The 19,895-nt window shown below is 70.0% G+C and overlaps 1 protein-coding gene across 1 annotated transcript in view; it reads left to right on the top strand.

Moving 5' to 3' along the window:
- Positions 1-19,895, top strand: part of MEGF6 (multiple EGF like domains 6) — a 68,081-nt gene that overhangs the window by 27,407 nt on the left and 20,779 nt on the right. Inside the window, exon 5 of the mRNA XM_054720928.1 lies at positions 15,315-15,437. Within this exon, the coding sequence (XP_054576903.1) occupies positions 15,315-15,437 (123 nt within the window). The remainder of the gene's footprint in view (positions 1-15,314; positions 15,438-19,895) is intronic.

Raw genomic sequence — 19,895 nt, 5'->3', positions numbered from 1 at the left:
AGAGGCCCGCCCGGCCTCGCGCGAGCCGTCCTTCGCCCTCGCCGCGATGCTGGGAGCCCTGCCTGCCTGGGCGGCCCGGCTGCGGGCAGGACTTGGCTCCTCACAGCCAGGGCCTTGGTTTACTTACTTATTATCATTTAAAAACATCTCTTTTTATCGATTTCCGAGAGGAAGGGAGAGAGAGAAATATCAGTGATGAGAGAATCACGCCCCACACGGGATCGAGCCCACACCCCGGGCCTGTGCCCTGACCGGGAATCGAACAGTGACCTCCCGGGTCATAGGTCGACGCTCACCCACGGAGCCACGCCGGCCGGGCACAGGCAGGGCCTTGAAATCCGGGCTCCTGACCGGTGGCCCACAGCCGGGGAGGGCGTGCGGGACGGGGTGACCGTCCCCACAGGCCTGGTGAGCAAGGCCTGGCCCCCGCTGCCCACCTTCCTGAGTGTCCCGGCCTCCGTCCGCAGGAGCCTTCCCCCCCTCACGGGCAGGTGGGGACCCGGCCGAGCCCTGTGAGCCCCTCCCCCGCCCCTACTTACAGACTCCCGGCGGGGGGAGGGGGCCGGGGCGCAGGGCAGGCGGCCTGGGAGTGGGCTCCGGGGGCTGGTGCCCCCCCACCCCGCCTCTCTCCTGAGGCCCTGCAGTGGGGTGTTTGCTCAGACGGGTGGGCTGGTCCCCCCGCCGAGGATGGCACAGACCAGCGGCGGGCGGGCACAGACCCCCGGGCTCAGCCCAGCCGGCGTGTCGTGCCGTCTCTACCCGGGGCCCGGGGCCCAGGGGGAGGTGCTGAGCCGTGTGGCAGCCTCCACGCCGGGCAGCCGGGAGGTCGCGTGGGCTGGGCCCGCCCACCTGGCGGCCTGCCCTCCGGGCTGCCCCGCTGAGTGGCCGGAACGGCTGGCAGCTTCTGGGGTGCCTCGCCCACGGCCTGGCCTCTGTGCTGTCCCCGGGCCGGGCCGCGTGGGAAGCCCTGGGCGCCGACCCCGGACGGGCTGCCTCCGGCTGGCCCTGTGTGACTTGCTAGGAATTCCCAGAAAATTCCCGCTGTTGGCCTGGGCCGGCCGAGCTGAAGTTTGCATTCCAGCGATCCCGAGGGGATTCCGCCACAGCCGTTCCCGTGGGACACGGCCGCCCCTGCCCCCTGACCTGCCTGGGGTCTCCTAGGGTCCCTCCCAAGGAAGGACAGCCCGTCCCGGCCACAGCGAAGCCCTCATGGGCCTGGGCGTGGGTCCGGGGCGCCAGGCGGGGGGCTGCTCCTGAGTGGCCGGGACGGTGACCTCCGTGGCTGTGCCCGTGGCTGTGCCCGGTCTGCTGCACGCGGGTCCCCTCCTGTGCCCATCGCGTGGCACTCGCATGCTGGGGGGTGGCCGCTCGTCCGGGGTGCCGGAGGGACCCTGTGGCAGTTGCCCGGTTTGCAGGTGGGTGTCCCCCATGTGGGCCCGCCTGGAGGGTGGGTCTATGGCGAGGGGTTCTGAGGCCCTGGGGTGGCCGTGGCTGGGAGGTCCCGCGCGCTCACGGCTTCTCCCCCCGCAGACGTGGATGAGTGCGCCATCGGCCACGGGGGCTGCGAGGGCCAGCGCCCACCTCGGGGGCGGCTGCAGGGAGGCGGCAGGGCCTGCTGAGGTGGGCCCGCCTGGCCACGCCCTGCCCCACGGCCACGCCCTGCCCCACGGCCACCGCTTACCCTTAGGCTCCTCTGAGGGGTCCTCCCTGCCGGACCCCCTCCCACGCCTTTAGGGGTCCACATCTCTCCTGAAGGGAGGTTGGGAGACTCAGAAACCTGACGTGGGTGGGGGGCCCTGGGGCTGTGCAGGGTGGGAGGCTGCTGTGCCTGGGGAGGTGCCGGTGGAGAGGGGGGGGCAGCAGCTGGCAGAGTGCAGGCGGCTGTGCGCTGGGTGTCTGTGGGCCACCCGTGAGCATCGTGCCCTGCCAGGGGCCTGGAAGTGTTCACCAGCTCTGGGCTCACTCCGTACCCATCTCTGTACCCAGCCCCGTACCCAGCTCCGTACCCAGGTCCGTACCCAGCTCTGTACCCAGCCCTGTACCCAGCCCCGTACCCAGCCCCGTACCCAGCTCCGTACCCAGCCCCGTACCCAGCTCCGTACCCAGCCCCGTACCCAGCCCCGTACCCAGCCCTGTACCCAGCTCCGTACCCAGCTCCGTACCCAGCCCTGCCTTGACTGGTAGGCTGTCAGCACAACCAAGAACAGACAGGAAGTTACTGAGGGGGGGAGAGGGGAAGAGAGAGGAGGAGAAGGAGTGGGGGGCTGAGGTGGGAAGAAGGCAGGTGGCGAGGTGGGATGCCCCCTCACCCCTTCACCTGCCTGGTCCTGCCTGGCCTTGGCTGGCCGCGGGCTCGGGTGGGCGGGCTCGGCATCTGCTTCCCCTCAGGGGGTCAGACAGTCGCTGTTGCCGCCTCTCCCAGCGCTTCCTTCCCGACGAGAGCACTGTCTCCAGCTGTGGACCAGCTGGGAGCCGTCTGTCCGGTCTGTCGGAGGTTGGGGCAGGGGACGGCCTGCTGGGCGGGTCTAGGCGGGGTGTGGGGGTGCGCAGGGAGGCCTTCGTGACCCCTTGCTCACCCCAGGACCTGGGAGCCTGTGCCTCTGGGGGTGCAGGAGCCAGGGCTGGGTGAGGGGGGGCGTGCAAGAGCCAGGGCTGGGTGAGGGGGTGCAGGAGCCAGGGCTGGGTGAGGGGGTGCAGGAGCCAGGGCTGGGTGAGGGGGTACAGGAGCCAGGGCTGGGTGAGGGGGTGCAGGAGCCAGGGCTGGGTGAGGGGGTGCAGGAGCCAGGGCTGGGTGAGGGGGGTGCAGGAGCCAGGGCTGGGTGAGGGGGGGGTGCAGGAGCCAGGGCTGGGTGGGGGGGGGTGCAGGAGCCAGGGCTGGGTGAGGGGGGTGCAGGAGCCAGGGCTGGGGGGGGGTGCAGGAGCCAGGGCTGGGTGAGGGGGTGCAGGAGCCAGGGCTGGGTGAGGGGGTGCAGGAGCCAGGGCTGGGTGAGCATCACCCGCCGAGCTATGGCTTCACTGTGACTCCCTTCTGTGAGCTGCGCCCCGTTGGTGTGGCAGAGCCCACCCAGGCCTGTACCCCGACTGCAGGACACGCTGAGGGCAGGGGAGTTGGGCGGAGGGGAGGAGCACCCCTCCCTAGACCCCGGGTAAGGAGGGGCCCCCAGCTGCCCCCCGTCTCCCAGCGGTGCCCTCTAAGGTCGGCTGACGCGCTGGTGTAGGGAATGAACCAAGGGTCCGAGGACATGCCAGGCCCAGGGCAGGCTCCCTGGGAGTGTCAGACGCCCCTCACCCTGGCCCAGGGACCCACGGATCCCACGGGGCCCACTCGAAGGACAGGACAGCCCATGACACAGCCTCCTCCTCCGAGGCTCTGGGCTCTGACACCTCAGGTGCCCTTGGGGGATCCGGGTCCCCATCCCGTCTGCCGTGGGCACACTGCCTGGCCTCGTGGGCCAGTCTCATTGGGACTTTTCTTCTGCGTCGGGGTTCCTGCTGAGGGCTCCCAGCCCAGGGGCCTCCCCAGCCCAGGAGCCTCCCCAGCCCAGGGGCCTCCCCAGCCCAGGGGTCTTCAGATTGGGCCTGGGCCTCAGCCTTCCCGTCCCCTGGTCCTTTCGTTCCTCAGCCCTCAGAGCCTGCTCAGAGCCTGTGGGGCACCCCCCACCCCTTGGCGTCTGGGGCCCCCGGCTCCCCCAGGAGGGCTTGTGCCGGGCCAGGGCCGTGCTGGGCAGCCCACAGGGGTCTCCGGAAGCGGGCTCCGGGCTCCAGGGCTGACCGGCCCAGCGCCAGGCCCGGCCCGGCCCGGGGTCTGCAGGTCTGGAACGGAAGTCCACCCCTTGGCCCCGGGCACAGGTGGGCAAACCCACCTGGAGAGCTCCCTGGGGGTGTGGAACCCCTCAATCCAGGAGGGCTGTCACCCCAGCAGAGCCGGCCGAGGCGGATGGGGATGAGATGACCAGCAGGGGAGCCGGACGGGAGGGAGTGGCTCAGACCTGCACCCGCTGCTGCGGGCCTGGCCTCCCCGGCTGGCTGACGGCTGGCGTGTTGGGATGGCGGGGGCTCCGAGGCACCCCGTGGCGGGGGCTCTGAAGAGGCAAGCGCCTGCTGTGGTTGCTCTGTCCCCCTGAAATGGCGGGGGCCCCGGGGCGGCCACTGGCCACGTGCGAGCAGAGCCAACAGGAAGTCTGGGTGTCACGGGGGAAGCCGCTCTGCTGGCTCACACGGGAGGGCGCTGCGCCGAGCTAATGGGCTGGTGCAGGGGCCTGTGAAACTTGACCATGTGGGTCCTGGCCAGAGGGCGCCTTGGCCCTCACTCCGGAGTGTCCAGGCCCAAGTGGAGTGTGTGTGTGCACGCGAACACGTGTGTGAGCGTGTGTGTGCACGTTTGTGAGCGTGTGTGTGAGAGCATGTGTGTGTGTGTGTGAGTATGTGTGTGAGCGTGTGTGTGAGCGTGTATGTGTGAGAGCATGTGTGAGTGTGTGTTGTGTGTGTGAGTGTGTGTGTGTGCGTGTGTGTGTGAGCGTGTATGTGTGTGAGCATGTGTGTGTGTGTGAGTGTGTGTGAGAGCGTGTGAGTGTGTGTGTGAGCGTGTATGTGTGAGAGCATGTGTGTGTGAGCGTGTGAGTATGTGTGAGAGCATGTGTGAGTGTGTGTGTGTGTGTGTGAGCATGTGTGAGCGTGTGAGTATGTGTGAGAGCATGTGTGAGTGTGTGTGTGTGAGCGTGTGAGTATGTGTGAGAGCATGTGTGAGTGTGTGTGTGTGTGCGAGTGTGTGTGTGTGTGTATGTGTGAGTGTGAGTGTGTGTGAGCGTGTGAGTATGTGTGAGAGTATGTGTGAGTGTGTGTGTGTGTGAGAGCATGTGTGAGTGTGTGTGTGTGAGCGTGTATGTGTGAGAGCATGTGTGTGTGTGTGTGTGAGCGTGTGAGTATGTGTGAGAGCATGTGTGAGTGTGTGTGTGCGAGTGTGTGTGTGTGTGTATGTGTGAGTGTGAGTGTGTGTGAGCGTGTGAGTATGTGTGAGAGTATGTGTGAGTGTGTGTGTGTGTGAGAGCATGTGTGTGTGTGAGTGTGTGAGATGTTCTGGGAGACCCTCCTGGAGCAGGAGCCGTGCGCTTGCTCACCGGAGCGGCCAGTGCCGGCCGGGAGGGGCGTGTCCCAGGCGAGGCTGCTGCTTCCCCGTGGGGCGTGGCTGTGGGGGCCAGTCCTCCCCCAGGCCTCGGGCAGGTTCTGACCTGAGGCTCACAGGTGGTGGGTCCAGGGCAGAGCCCGTCCTGGCCGCCCAGCTCTCCGTGTGGCCCCTCAGGGGAAGCTGCTCCAGGCTGGAGTCCGGGAGGCCCTGCATGGGTGACTCTGAACCTCGGTCTCTTCTTCATCTGGACCAGGCCCGAAGAGCACTCCCGCCTCAGGGCCCTCGGGGGGCTCCAGGGAAAGCCTGCGGCCAGGCCCAGCGCCTGCAGCAGGCTCCCAGCCCCCCACCGGCTTCAGGGGGTGCAGGGGACGGAGGGAAGGGCTGCCCCAACCTGAGGGATCCCGTTCCCACCTGGGCCTTGGGCACTGCCCTCTCCTCCAACCTCACCATCTTCTCTTGACCAGGCCCAGGGGGTGACCCGGGGACCAGGACCCTAACCAGGCCCCGGAATGGAGTCCTACATCCAGTCCCCATCAGGCTGGGCACCTGTCCCCTCCCCTCCCCTCCCCTCCCCTCCCCTCCCCTCCCCTCCCTGTCTGGGCCCCGAAAGCCCGCCTGTGAGCTGTCACACTGGCTGGTGTGTGGCCTGGGGACCCTGTGCCATTGGAGTGGGGACTTTTGGCCCCTTCCCAGGGGCAAAGAACGCCACCGGGGAAAATCGGGTGTCTCTCTCCGTGGGGGGGCGGGGGGTTGCCAGGCTTGGGGAGAGGCGTCCAGGCCTGCCTTCCCCCCACACCAGGGGCGGGATTCTGCTGAGACCCTGCTGCCCCCTCCTTCCAGGAGATAAGGCGGCGGGACTGCGGGGGGCGGGCGGGGGGGGGGGGCGGGGGGCAGCTTTCTCCCTGTGAGGACGCCGCCGCCCAGCATGGAAACGGCGCTCATTCCTGGGGGCTCGGCATTCCCCCCACGTCCCCCCACATTTTCCCATCCCCTGCTGCTCCTTGGCTCTGGGGGCGTCCAGGGCAGGGCTGGGGTCCTCGTCAGGGTGTCCGCCAAGCCTGTGGGGCCTGAGGCCTGGCCCCCAGTCCTGCCCGGCTGGACACCTGCTCCAGGGGGGCAGGTCCCCTCCGGGGAGAGCCCTTGTCCGAGGTGCGTGTGCTCAGCGGCCCAGGCTGCCCCGCCTGCCCGGGTGGACGCGGGTCCGGTCGTGTCTCCGTCTGGGAAAGGGGCCCGGAGGCTGACAGGCGCTCCTCACACCCGCAGCCTGGCGGGACGGAGCTGCCCGGCTGGGTCCCCTGGGGGAGCAGGAATGTGGGGAGTGATAAGCCCGGGGCTCGGCTGGGTCAGGAGGCCTGGCTGACCGGGGCCAGCTGTGCTGCCGGGGCTGCGAGGGGGGGGGGCAGGGGGCGGCTGGGGCCCTCGGCTGGCGCCTCCTCCTCGCTGAGGCTCGCCCTGCCCCGTGGAGCCAGCGTGGACTGGCCTTTGGGGGGAAAGCCCCCGCTTTGTTCCCAGGAAGGTCGGCATCAGGCCCCAGGCCGGGCCCTCTGGCTGGCTGTCCCCCCCCCCCCCCCCCCGCCTAGTCCTCAGGCAGGATGGGGACGTACCCGATGAGGCGTCTGCGGCAGGGCGCCCCCTCATCCCCCCCGGCCCCCCCCCGCTCCCCGTTGGAGGCGCTGAGAGGGGAGCCTTCCTTCCCTGGCTCGGCTGAGTCCGGCCCCTGGTGACCGGATGCTGGCAGGTGCCTTCTTGGTCGAGGCCAAGGCGGGAATAATAACAGCGCAGCGAGCCAGCTTTCCGCGCAACAGAGAGACCAGGCCGCCCCGCCCCCAGCCCAGGCCCTGGGCAGGCCCCCAGGAGGGGACCCCAAGACGGCAGCCTGCAGGCAGGCGCCTAAACCAGAGCTTCGGGCGAAGGTGTGGACGGCGCAGAGGATGGGGGAGGCGCAGGGCCGCCCGGCCTCGGGCCCCCAGCCGGCGCCCGGCCCCTGACTGGACCCCCTGCTGTCTGTGTCCCCTGGCTGCACCTTCTCTGTCCCCCCCCTTCCCTGCCACACCCCTGGGGCCCCGAGTCCTGCGATCAGGTTCGGCCCCCGGGTAGGAAGAGGGCAGCAGCGGGGTGGCTGGGGGTCCAGCAGGCCGTGGGGTGGCCGGGAGCAGGTCTGGCCGTGTGCCTCGGGGCTCCACGGCTCGTTCCTTCTGCCCGTTGGGTGCCTGCCGTGGGGCAGAGGACCCCGTGGCATTCAGCCCTCCGTGGCCTGGCCTGCCTCTGCACGGGCCGCCCCGGCCCTCGGCCCTCGTGTCCGCTGACGAGCAGGTCTCTGCTCCCTTCCCGTCCTCGACTGTCCCAAGGCCACTCCCCCCCGGGAGCCTTCCCCGTCCCCTCTCCTGAGTGCGTGTGAGCCTGGGCCAGGGTGCCCCCTGTGGGCCCTGCTGCCTGGCGCTCAGGTGACCCAGTGAGAGCCAGGTCTTCGCAGGCGGGTCCGTGGTGGAGCGTGCCCATGGGGGCCATGTTGTGGTGGGTGGCGTGTCCGTGGTGGGGCGTGCCCATGGGGGCCATGTTGTGGTGGGTGGCGTGTCCGTGGTGGGGGCCGTGCCCATGGGGGCCATGTTGTGGTGGGTGGTGTGTCCGTGGTGGGGACCGTGCCCATGGGGGCCATGTTGTGGTGGGTGGCGGGTCCGTGGTGGGGCGTGTCCATGGGGGCCATGTTGTGGTGGGTGGCGTGTCCGTGGTGGGGCGTGTCCATGGGGGCCATGTTGTGGTGGGTGGCGTGTCCGTGGTGGAGCGTGCCCATGGGGGCCATGTTGTGGTGGGGGCCGTGCCCATGGGGGCCATGTTGTGGTGGGTGGTGTGTCTGTGGTGGGGACCGTGCCCATGGGGGCCATGTTGTGGTGGGTGGCGGGTCCGTGGTGGGCCGTGCCCACGGCGGGGACCGTGTCGGCGTTCTGGGCCCAGGCGCTCCCAGCTGGACCGGCCTCGCCGTCTTTGCGTGGCTACGAGAGTCTGGGCAGCAGAGAGCCCGGGCGGGGGCTCGTCACGCGCTCACACATGTGCACACGTGTTCGGAGGCCTCCCAGGCTCTGGGTCTGGCTCTCGACAGCACCCCCCGGGCAGAGACCAGGCCTTGGGTGTCCGCGTGGGGCTGGGTCCCGATGCCCCAGGGGAAGAGCGCGGTGACGCAGGCTGCCCCCCCCCCCGGACCCCCCGGGGCCGTGTGCGTCAGAGGGGGCTCCCCATTTCCGCCCGGCCCAGCCAAGGGCAGCGGCAGCCGAGCTGTCAGAAACGACCTGGTTTTGATTTCCCTTCTCTGCCTCGGTGAGGGCTGAGGCGGTAATGGCTTTACCATGAGGCTGACGGAGCGACGGGAGGTCCGGCTGGCGCTCCGTTCCGGAACTGAGTCCGAGGCGGCGGCCCTGGGACGGGCTGGGGGCCTCCGGAGCCGCCTGCTTGGTCTCCGTGGAGGCAGGTGGACCGTGTGGGACCCACACCCGAGACGGACCCCTGCTCTGGGCTGGACGCGGGACGACGGGGAAACGGCCAGGCGGGCCTGTGGCACCTGGACCCGGTGGTGAGGAGGCTCCGGGCGGGGAGGCCGACTCACGCTGAGCCCACGGACACGCCTCCGTCCGGCTCCTTCGTGGCCCCCACACTTCTGGGTGATCTGTCCTGCGTAAGGCCCTGCCCCCGAGGCTCCCCGAAGGCACCCACACTGCCTTCCCGGCCTTCAAGGCCCACCAGCCTGCCCCAGACCAGTCACGTGACCTGCCCAACCTCAGGGGGAGCGGGAGAGGGTCCTGTCGCCGCAAGGTCACGGAGGACGTGTCGGTGAGCACCGAGGGACAAGCCACGGGGTGGCCCTGCCGAGTTCCGCTTCCTGGCCCCCGGGCCGGGACATGGCACCCTGCCCCTGAGCTCCCTGCCGTGGATGGGCCCGCGCTCAGTGAGGCGTGGCATCAGGGGGGGCATGGGCGGAGGAGGCGTGGTCCCGCGGGAGGAGGGAGGCGGGGCCGGCGGCGGGGACAGGCCAGCTGCTGACACAGACATTCCGTGTTTCCCCATCGGGAAGGCATTTCCCAAACCGCGTCCAGACCCACAGCCCCGGGCAGGGTGCGCGGTCCAGCGAGGGAGGCCGCGGGGTGTGGGCACCGTCTGGGCTGCCCGTGGCGTCCGTACCTGGCAGCTGCCGCCCCTCACGGCCACGCCTGAGTCCAAACACCCGGCCTCCTGGGCACGGAGGCCCAGAGCCTCCTCCCGAATGTAACCCTCCACTGGGCGGGGAGACCACTGCACCCCAGAACCGTGTCCAGCGCAGAGCGGGCACACAGGTCGTAGAGTGACGGGCACGGGTGTGTGAGTGAGTGCGTGAATGGGTAAGTGTAGAAAGACCGGCCAGGTGTGGGGGCGCACAGAGGCGGCGGCAGCTGGTCTGGGGGTGCTTTGCGGAGAAGGTGACCTCTGAGTTGGTGCTCGGGGGCTGTGGAAGCCAGGGCTCCCCGGGGCCAGGCCACCCAGAGGCCGGAGGAGCCAACATCTGACCAGACTTCCTGGAAACCTCTGCTCAGGGTCCAGCTCGGACTGAGCGAGGGCCCGTCAGCGGGTCCCGGGGGACAATCCAGGGGTGCGGCCGGGACGCCGGGGACAGCGGGCGAGCCGCAGACCGTTTCTTCACAGCACCCCCTCCTGCAGGTTCTCTGCCCCTCCACTCAGACCCCCTGAGGACCCCCCGGGTGCCAGAGGGAGGCCCCGGGGCCAGAGGGAGACCCCAGGTGCCAGAGGGAGGCCCCGGGTGCCAGAGGGAGGCCCCGGGTGCCACAGGGAGGCCCCGGGTGCCAGAGGGAGGCCCCGGGTGCCACAGGGAGGCCCCGGGTGGGCAGCCCTGGGCGAAGGAGTGCTGCGGGTGGCACGGGGTGGGACCCACGAGGGCTCTCAGGCTCTCGAGGACTTCCTTCCAGGACAGGAAGGACGGCGCTCCCTGTGCCCAGACTTGTCGGGCATTTGCAAGCCTGGCTGCGCTGCGGGAGCCGCCCCTGAACGTGAATTGCTTGTCTGTTGGCCGAGCTCCTCCTCCCTGGGCCCGTGGGCACGGTGGCAGGGGCACACCTGGTCCCGTTCTCTTTTCCCAGTCACCTGTATTCCATGGCGTCAGGACAGGGCGTCAGGCCTCAGTCCGCCCCTCCCCCCACCCCCTTCTGGTCTAATCTGGCCCCTGCCCGCTGTACAGATGAGGAAACTGAGGCTCCGCGGGGTCCTGGGACATGTTTGTGCCCCCAGACCAGGCCTGCGTGTCCTCTGCTGGGCGCTGAGGACTTGGGCCCCGAGCAGCCACCTGCACCTGGGGAGGCCCTGGGAGGGAGGGACCCCGCTCAGGCCGGGATGGGAGTTGGAGTCCAGGTTGATACAAAAGGGTGGTGGCAGAGTGACGGCCAGCGGGCTGTGTCCCAGCAGCTTCTGAGGCGGCGGCAGGCCTGGCGGGGTGTCAGGGTGGGGCACCAGCGGCCGCCCGGGCTGCACAGGATTGGGGCTGAGGCCGGGGCCTTCCAGGGATGCCCAGCGGCTGTGGCTCTGATGACCCAGGGGAGGGCCATTTTGGACAGAGCTGGGGCCTAGGCCTGTGCCCTTGGGTAACATGGGGACCAGGGGTCTGGGGCTAGAGGCGTGTCCAGGGCTTTCCCAGCGGGACTCGGGTTGGGGGGTGGGGAGAGGGCTGGTCCCTGCCAGCCAGGCTTCCCTCGGTTCTGGGAGGGTGTGGCCAGACTCTGCTAGGCTCCCTCCGGGCACAGCCCTGGGCCCTCTGGGTACCTACCTGCCTGGGCCCTGTGGGTGAGGCCCAGGTTTGGGGGTTACAGGCATCTTCACCCCAGGATTTCCACGTTGGTGGGGTGGCCCCAAAGGGCCTGCTGCTCCAGCCCCACCCCCCAGCCTGTCAGAACAGAGCCCCATGGCCCCTCGGGGAGGGCGGCCTCCTCTGCTTCCGCCTCTTCCCTTGTTGGCGCTGGGAACACGCGGCTGTGTCTGTCTGTGCCCGTCTGCAGGGTTCGGTGTCTCGCGTGCATGTTTGCACGCGTGGGCCTGTGCGTACACATGTGTCTGAGTGTTTGCTGGGCCTGGGTGCCTGCGTTTGTGCGCGGGGCTGTCCCAGTGCGGGACTCGGCGGAGGAATGCTCTGAGGACTAAGCCTGGGGGACCCGGCGGCTGTGGGGGCGGCGGGGCGGGGCGAGGGCGGAGCCGGGGCGGCCCCTCCGGCGCCTAGGATTTGGCCTTTACCTGTGGGGGGTGGGGGGTGGGGGGGGGGTGGAGGGAAAGCTGAGAACTTAAAAGGCGAGGGGCGGGGAGGCTGGGCGGAGCGGCTCCTGGTGGCGCCCAGCGGAGCCCGCGGCACGGCTGCTGGAGCGGGGAGCGGGGAGCGGGGAGCCGGGAGCCGGGAGCGGGGAGCGGGGAGCGGGGAGCGGGCAGCCGGGAGCGGAGCCCAGCCTCCCACCCCGCGCAGCGCACGGCCATGGGGGTGTCCCGGCGCCGCAGCGCTCTGGCCGCGCTCTGGTGCCTCGGGTTTCTGGGGGGCCTGGCGCGCGTGGCGGGCACGCACTACCGCTACTTGTGGAGGGGCTGCTACCCGTGCCACCTGGGCCAGGTGGGCTACCCGCTGGGCGCGGGGGACCGGAGACCAGGTGGGTGCCGGGCCGCTCTGTGCGGCGCGGGGCGGGGCGGGGCGGCCTTTCTCCTCTTTTTGAAGTTTGCGCGGCTGCTGACAGCCCGAGGGCAGGAGGGCGGCGCGGGGCAGCCAGTGCCCAGTCCTCGGACATTCCTGCCCTCCTGGGCGGGCGGGCTGCTGACCGCGGGGTGGCCGCCCGGCCAGAGGGAAGGACATCCCCCAGCCTTTGCGAGGGGCCCCGCCGGCAGCTTTGGGGTGCATCCAGACGCAGGCTCAGGAGAGAGGCCCTGGGCGGGGAGCCTTCTCTCGTCCAGGGTCCTGGGAGCCGGGCCCTGGGGTCCCCTCCCTCCCCCCTCCCCCCAAGGCCAGTGAGCTGCGGGGTCAGCTGAGAGGACAGCAGCCCAGGGGAAGTGGGGGCACCCTGCCCTCTCCCCGAAGCTCAGATCTGGTCCCCATCAGGCCAGGGCGCTCCTGGGAGCTCGGGCGCCAGGGGTGGGGGTGGGGGTGGGGGTGGGGATGGGCTCCTAGTGAGTCCTCACCTGATTCCCGGGGCAGCGGGCCCTCCAGGTCCCCAGGGCCGCTCTGTGCAGTGCACGTGGCCACCTCAGAGACACTGGCCCTGCTCCACTGTCCCCGGGGCCAGTCCCCGCCCTCCACGCCAGAGGGCAGAGCCCCGGGCTGCAAGCGCCCCTGCCTCTCCTGCCAGCGGGGGCGGGGGGGGGGGCGAGCAGGCTCCATCCCCACGAGGTCCCCGGGCCAGGCCAGCGCTGCCACTCCACCGAGGCTGGCACTGGATGCCATGAGACTGTGTAGCCTCCAGTGTGGGGGTGGGCGGGGCTGGGCTCAGGGGAGCTGGGAGGCCCTGCCCTGGGGCCTGCTTGGGCTTGTGAGGGGCAAGGGGACCGGCCCTCGGATGGTGGGTGCACTCTCCGGGGTGAGGCCCTGTGGCGTGTTGGGGGGAGCAGGGCTTGCTGACCACTGACGGGGCTCTGTCCCTGAGGCCCGGGGGCTTCGGCACAGGCTTGTTTTGGGGGTCTCTGTCGGGGCAGCTGGTTCGACCTTGGCTGTGGCTCCCGGGCGGGAGCTGGTGTGATGGGGGACGGTTGGTAGAGACCCTACGGGCCCCCACAGCCTCAGGATGGGCTCCCCGAGGCCCCGCCGTTTCTTCCCCAGCTCTGCAGGCACCACAGGGCCGAGGGCGCCCAGGGGACCAGCCCGTGCGGCAGCGCTGTCACCGCGCCCGTGTGTGCGGCGTGTCTGGGGCTGCCAGAGGCCTCCGTCAAGTCCGTCAGCTGAGGGCAGTCAGAGGACCCGGGCGTTCCCGCAGCGCCGCCCCGCTGGTCCTTACACTGCCCGCGGACTGGCCGCCGGCCAGAGGGCTCCGCCAGGGCATGCCGAGGCTTCGGGGCCCGGGCATGGCGGCGGGGCCCGGGGCTGGAGGGCGAGGCAGGTCCCCGCTGCCGGCAGTGCCGCTCTGGGGTGGGAAGGGCCGGAGTGGGGTTTCCGAGAGGCTGGGCTGGAGGCGGACGGAGTGCACACGTTCCCTCCACGCAGCAGGCGCAGGAGAGCTGGCCCTGCGGGCGGCAGGTGTGACCGGGAGGGAGGCTGGCTCTCAGGGACGCAGGCCTGCCCCCCCCCCCCCCCGCCGCCCCCCGCCACCTCCTCTGCCCAGACTGTCCTCACTGGTGTCCTTGCGGCCGTGGGGCTGCTGGGTCGGCCCGATGGGCAGCTGCTCCTCCGGGGCCCCCTGCGCCCTGGACGGCGGTGCAGCCCCCGCGGACGTGGCCCCGGGCAGGCTCGGCCCGGCCAGGTGTCCGCGGGCCTCAGGGGTGTCTCTGCTCTGGGCCGGGTGCCCTGCCCCCTGGGCCGGTCTCTCCTTGGCCGAGCGGCTGGAGGGAGCCCGGGGGGGAACGTGACGCCGCCGGCATCCCGGCCGCCTGCTTGCCCAGCGCCGCCTCCGGGGGGCACATCGGGGGCACATCGGGGTCCTGTCCCGGCTCCCCCTGCCTGCCACCCCCCAGACAGCACACGAGGCACCCCTTTCCCCAAAGCACCCCGCACCCGATGCTGCCCGCCGCCCTGCCCCCAGCGTGGGCCAGCCCCTCTGCCCGCTGCCCCAGGGGACTTTCCCACGGAGCCCTGGGCCTGAGACCTCCCTCCACACCCGGTTCCTCTGCGCCCCCAGCCTCTTGGGGCTCTTTGGGGGCCGCTAACTTCTTGCCTCTAAGCTCCTTCCTGCGCGTCCTCCTGGCTTCGTCCGAGGACCCCGGTCACCTGGTGCCGGCGGAGAGGCGTGCCTCACTGCCCTCCTCTCTGAGGGGCCTGGGAGGGGCCTGGGTCTCCCCAGAGTGGACATGGCTGTGCACGGAGCAGAGGGTCCTGAGCCCCTGGGCTCCGCGTGTCGTTTCTGGAGCTCCAGGCGTGTTCTTAGCGTGTGGGCTGGTGGCAGGTCCATGCGTGGGAAGCATAGCCTGGGGGCTCGGGATCGGCGGGGGGACCCTTCCCCGGTGTCACCTCCGCACCCATCCCAGGTCTGCTCAGGTGGCTGCAGCTCGGGGATGGGAGTGGGGGGGGGAGGTGTGGGGGTCAGCGGGGCGTGGGGGGTGAGGGGCGGCGTTCCCTGGGTGGCACTAGAGGGCGAAGGCACGGACTCAGTGGATCATCGGGCAGAATTAGGGGAACCTCGCTCTGCAGCCACTGGGGGCATGTTGTCTGCCCCCGAGGTTTCCCCGCAGCTGAGGACTCGGCCCCAAATCCCTTTTCCTCTGATGGAGCCGCACGGCCACTGGGCCTTCCCCGGCGAGGCCGGCCGGCGGTCAGGGCCTCTTGTCCTGGGCGGGGTGCCGGGCTGGTAGGTGCTCGGCTGGTAGACCCTCAGGAGCGAGGAGCATCGACGGGTGTTCCCTGGACGGCGCCTCCTGGCAGCCCTCCCAGCTGCTCCGGCCTGAGGGGCAGCTGCCGCGCTCCAGGCCCCACTGTCTCCCTGTCCTCTGAGCAGAGGCCTGTTCCTCCCTCTCGCTGTGTCCCGGGGGCCGGCGGGTCCCTCCTGGCTCAGCCCCAAACCCTGGCGCTGTGCCGCCTGTGCCACCTCCCGTCCTTCTGTCTGGCTGCCCTGAGGCCCAGCGGGGCAGGAGTGGGCTTGGAGGCAGGGCGAGAGGCGAGGGCCGCCGAGCCCCCACACCTCTGCATTCCTGCAGAAAGGGGCCCCTCATGAGGTGCAGCCCGGGGCCCCCAGTCCTGGGGAGGGTCTCTCCACCCTGCTGCTCCCTCAGCCTCTGCCTCGGCCCAACCTCTGCTCCCGTGTTCCGGCTGACCCTGCAGGTCGGGGTCCTGCGCCTCCAGCCAGGCGTGGGGGACAGGCCCCCCCCCCTCCTCTCTGCCTGGCCAGAGCCGGGGAGGGGTGGGGGCGGGCTGCAGGCGTGACGAGACGGAGGGTCTGGGGCCTGGGCGGTGCCCTCAGTGGGGGTGAGCGGACCCGGGGCCAGCGCAGAGCGGGGGCAGCCGGGTGGGTTCTGGCTGTTAACCCTCGACCCTTGTGCCCAGATGTGGACGAGTGCCAGGTGCACAACGGCGGCTGCCACCACCGGTGTGTGAACACGCCCGGCTCCTACCTGTGCGAGTGCAGGCCCGGCTTCCGGCTCCACGTGGACGGCAGGACCTGCCTGGGTGAGCTCCCCTGGGCCCGCGGCCTCCTCCAGCCTGGCCTCGCTGGTTCCCGCCCTGCTGGGTGCGCCCAGGTCTGGGCCAGGGACAGCGCTATTCCAGGGCCCCGTCCAGCGGCGTGTGGGAGGCCGAGGGCCCGGCCTGTCACGTCCTTCCAGCCCCGCTCCCCGGAGAGCCGAGGCTCAGGCAGGTGAGAGGAGAGGTCCCCAGGGCCCGGCTCCCCCATGGGCTGGGCCCTGTGACCGGGGCCTCGGACCGTCTGCAGCCACGCCTGAGCCGGCTGGGATGCCCAGGTGGCTCCCCTGGAGGGCCGTGTGCTCTCGTGACTTGGGAAGGGCCCTGGGCTGCAGCCGAAGCCACCGTGGCCCGTCAGCGGGGACCAAGGCTGGCCGTGCAGCCCCGAAGTCCGGGAGGCTCATCTGGGCCGTGGGAGGCTGGCCGGGAAGCCGGGCCTGGGGGAGGGGGGTGGGGGGCAGGGAGGCCACTCATGATCTGCAGGCTGGGCTTCCCAGGCCCCAAGAGCCCGGGGGTGCGCTGTCTCGGGCGGAGATACTGAGCTGTGGGATCCTGAACCCCGCTCCTCTGCGGGCTCTTTTGCCGTGGGGAACAGTCCCATGGGGAATGGGCCCGGTGGAGGTGCCGGCCCCAGACTGTGGCCCCTGCCAGTTCGGGGAGAAGGGGTGAAGGGGAGGGAGCACCAGGCACCCACTGAGGTAGAGGGTGAGGGGCTGGAGGCCAGGAGTCTGGTGTTGAGCGGTCAGGGCCCTCCCCTGCTGTCCTCCTCCTTCTCCCTTCCCCCTCCCCCTCCCGCTGGCTCTGGACACAGGTGTGGGGGCCACAGTGCTGACCCCTCCCTGCTGGCTGTTGTCTGTGAGGCCCCGAGGGGTCGTTCCCCGGGGCAGGGAGCGAGATGCCCCTTCTTTCCACCCTGGAGGCCGCGAGGGCTGGGGGGCTCCGAGGGCCCCGTCCTGCCCGCCTGGCTGCTGTGTGGCAGGCGGCCCGCCAGCCCCGGGGGGCCCCCAGCGCACTCACATGTCCGGGCTGCTGCTGGGAGCGAGGCAGCTGCCCCGTAAAGCCTCCCTGGGCGGAAAGTGGAAACAGATGCAGGAATGCTGTGGTGTGTGGTGCGCTGCAGACACAGCCCCGGGCAGCCCCGGCTGCTGCCCGCGGGCGGGAGGCTCCGGGGAGCCATGGCCCCGGCTCTTCGCCCTCGGGGCCCCGGGTCTCCCCGGATGTCCTTCCCAGACCCCGCGGGCAGGTTCTCCCTGGAGGAGGGCGCCTGTGGGGGCTGGGCCTGGTGGACACCCACGGGCCCCTCCCTGCCGTGGCTCCCCGTGAGGGGCCTGGGTCTGGGACACACCCTCCCGCCCCCTCGTCTCCCCACCTCACTGATGGGGGCCTCCAGGAGACACTGCGGGGTGACAGCCAGCAGCCTGCAGAGGGGAGGTGCCCTTTGGGGCTTCGGGGGACCCATCGTGGCCTCTGAGCGTGGCCTTGGGCTGCTGCTGCGACGGGGTGGGCCCTGGTGCTTTCTCCGGGGACTGGGCAGCAGGGACCCGCTGGCAGGCGTGCGGTGTGACGTGGGGCTGGTGCCGCCCTGCGCGTGGCCCTGGAACGTGGCTCCGGCGGCCGTGCACACGCCTGTAAGGGAATTACGTCCTGGGTAGTGCCGGGGCCCCGTCCGCAGGGGGAGACGGGCAGGACGCACAGGGCTGAACAGTGAGGGTCTCCGAGCTGTCTGGGGCGGGGGAGGGGGCGGGCAGAGCCCAGGCGAGTCTCCTCCTGGCCCAGCTGGCAGCCACCCTCCTGGCCCTGCCGTCCTGGCCCTGCCCCCAGCAGGAGGAAGGGCTACGGATGGCCGCTGACCACACATGTGACCGCACGTGGGATGAGGCGCTGGGGTCTAGAAGCCCAGCCGGTCTGAGGGCAGTAATTACGGAACCCCAGGAAGCCAGTCCCGAGACAGCCAGCTGGTGGATGCTGCCTCAGGGGGAGCTGGGGCTCGGCCACCATTGGTGGGCTCACCCCCAGCCAGCCTGCCTCACCCAGCCCCCGGCTGGCCAGTTCGGGCTGGCCTTGTGCCAGGCCTGGGGGCCAGGGCCTTGCCAGCAGAGCCACCCTTGAGGTCGGCCACTCACAGCCCCCACCTGCCCCTTCCTCCATGGCACTCTGGTGCACCTGCCCCTGGGCTCCAGCCTGAATCCGTGCCCAGGTCTCGGGTGCTGCCACCTGCACCCCAAGCTGGGAGATCCACTGGCAGAGGCAGAGTGGGCCCCCACCTTGTAGGACACGTGTTTTCTAGACGTCCGGTTTCCTGGTCGGGTGAGGTTCTGTGCCCTTGCAGAGATCTCCAGGCCTCACACCTGAGGCTCCTGAGTAGGGCGGCCCCAGCTGGCAGAAGGCGGGGTTGCAGCCCAGCTCTATTAGAACCTGCAACCCCCGGGCTGAAGCCCCGTGTCCTGGAATGTGCACGCGGGGGAATGAGGGTGTATCAGTCAGCTCAGGCAGCCGTAACAAACACCACAGACTGCAGGGTTTAAACAGCAGACGTTACCTTTCTCATCGTTCTGGAGGCCGGAAGTTTCAGATCCAGGTCAGTCCTGGTAGAGAGCCCGCTTCCTGGCTGCCCCTCTCGCCGTGTCCTCATACGGCAGAGAAGGGGACACAGAGCAAGATCTCGTGTTTCTTCCTATAAGGACCCAAGTCCTATTGGATCAGGGTCCTGCCCTTATGACCTCATTTCACCTTAATTACCTCCATGAGAGGCCTACCTCCCAGTACAGTCACATTGGGGGCTGGATTTCAGGGGGACATATGCATTCATCCTATTAGGGGGGATGGAGCCCCCTAGCCTTCCATCTTCGTTTTTTCTTTTTCATGTTTTTTTATTGATTTTAGAGGGAGAGGAGGAGAGAGAGAGAGAGAGAGAGAGAGAGAGAGAGAGAGAGAGAGAGAGAGAAGTATGGATTAGTTGCATCCTGTATGTACCCTGACCAGGACTGAACCCGCAACCAGGGTGTGTGCCCGACCAGGAATCAAACCGGTGACCTTTCAGTGCATGGAACAGCGCTCAACCGACCGAGCCACACTGGCCGGGGCACCTCCCATCTTCTGATGGGCTCTCAGCTTTGCTTCAGGCCTGAGCGTGTTTTTAAAAAATATATTTCTATTGATTTCAGAGAGAAAGGGAGAGGGAGAGAGAGACAGAAACATCAATGATGAGAGAGATCCATGTGACATGCCCATACCAGGGATCAAGCCTGCAACCCAGGCCTGTGCCCTGACCGGGGACCGAACCGTGACCTCCTGGTTCATACGTTGGCGCTGAGCTGCTGAGCAACGCCAGCTCTGGACGCTGGTCGCACCGTGGCCGGCCCTGCCCTGAGCGCGCAGCCCTGCGCCCGCGGAAATGTGCCCGCTCAGCCCCCGGGTCCTGGCTCAGGCTGTGCGAGCGGCACAGGGCTCGGCTGCCTCCTGGCGCAGCCCCGGGGCCTCTGGAACGTGAAGAGCGGGTGCAGCGGGGGGGGGCGAGGTGGGCTCAGGGGGTGTGAGGCGGCACAGGGACCTGGACCCCCTCCACCGGTGCCCACCTGCCTGTGATTCCTCCCCCGTGGGCCCTGGTGGGCTCAGTGCCGACTGCCTCTGGGCCCGTCCGGGGCGCTCTGCTGTCTGGAGGGCCCCCCCCCCCCCGCCCCCAGCTCTGCCCCGGCCCCGCCTGGGCTGCCAGCCCCGTCTGTGAGCCTCCCGCCTGCCAGCGACGCGCTATGGTTCCTATTAGGCGTCCTGGTGTTGGGCAGGCAGAGCCAGGCGCGGGCAGCTCAGGCCACGCTCGGAACCTCCGGGGAGAGGGGGTGCCTGCTCAGAGCTGTCTCAGGTGAGGCAGGCGGGTCCTGGGAGTCCGGGCAAGTCGGGGGTAGGCGGGTGGGGAGGAGGCTCAGGCCAGCTATGATCAGGGGACAGAGCCGTTTCTGCCCCCCGCCCCCCGCGCCCTCCTCTGCACCCGGGGCTGGCATGGCCCCCGAGGGCTCCTCAGCGCAGGCGCCACCTCTCGCCCTGCGTGGGGAGCGGCAGGTCCTGAGTGCGTGTGTGGCTGGTTTCAGACACACGTGCTTTGAAGGGAGCTGTGTGCTGGCAGACGGCGTGGCCGGGGCCCCCTGAGCGCCAAGCCGCATGGCACCCGCTCCCCTGCCTCGGAGCTCTGCCCCGCGGTGCCAGGCGCGTGCTCCTGGCTCCCAGACTCGCAGGGGCGTCTCGGGGTGAAGCCCAGGCCCCCGCAGCCCCAGGTTTGCTCCGGGCCCTGCCGCCGGGACACAGGCACCACATTCCTGTGGTTTTGCTCTGGAGCTCTGGGCCGACGCCTTCCCTAACCACGAGGCCACTACCAGAGACTCCACGGAGCTGCCAGAGGCCCCGTGCCACCCTGGGCACCCGGCCTCGCTCAGCACCTCCCCCAGGCCCGGC

Source organism: Eptesicus fuscus, chromosome 9 (assembly GCF_027574615.1).
Source record: "Eptesicus fuscus isolate TK198812 chromosome 9, DD_ASM_mEF_20220401, whole genome shotgun sequence".
In the NCBI taxonomy this organism is placed as follows: Eukaryota; Metazoa; Chordata; class Mammalia; order Chiroptera; family Vespertilionidae; genus Eptesicus; species Eptesicus fuscus.
The sequence above is the reverse complement of the archived record's forward strand: the minus strand, read 5'-3'. Positions and strand labels throughout refer to the sequence as shown.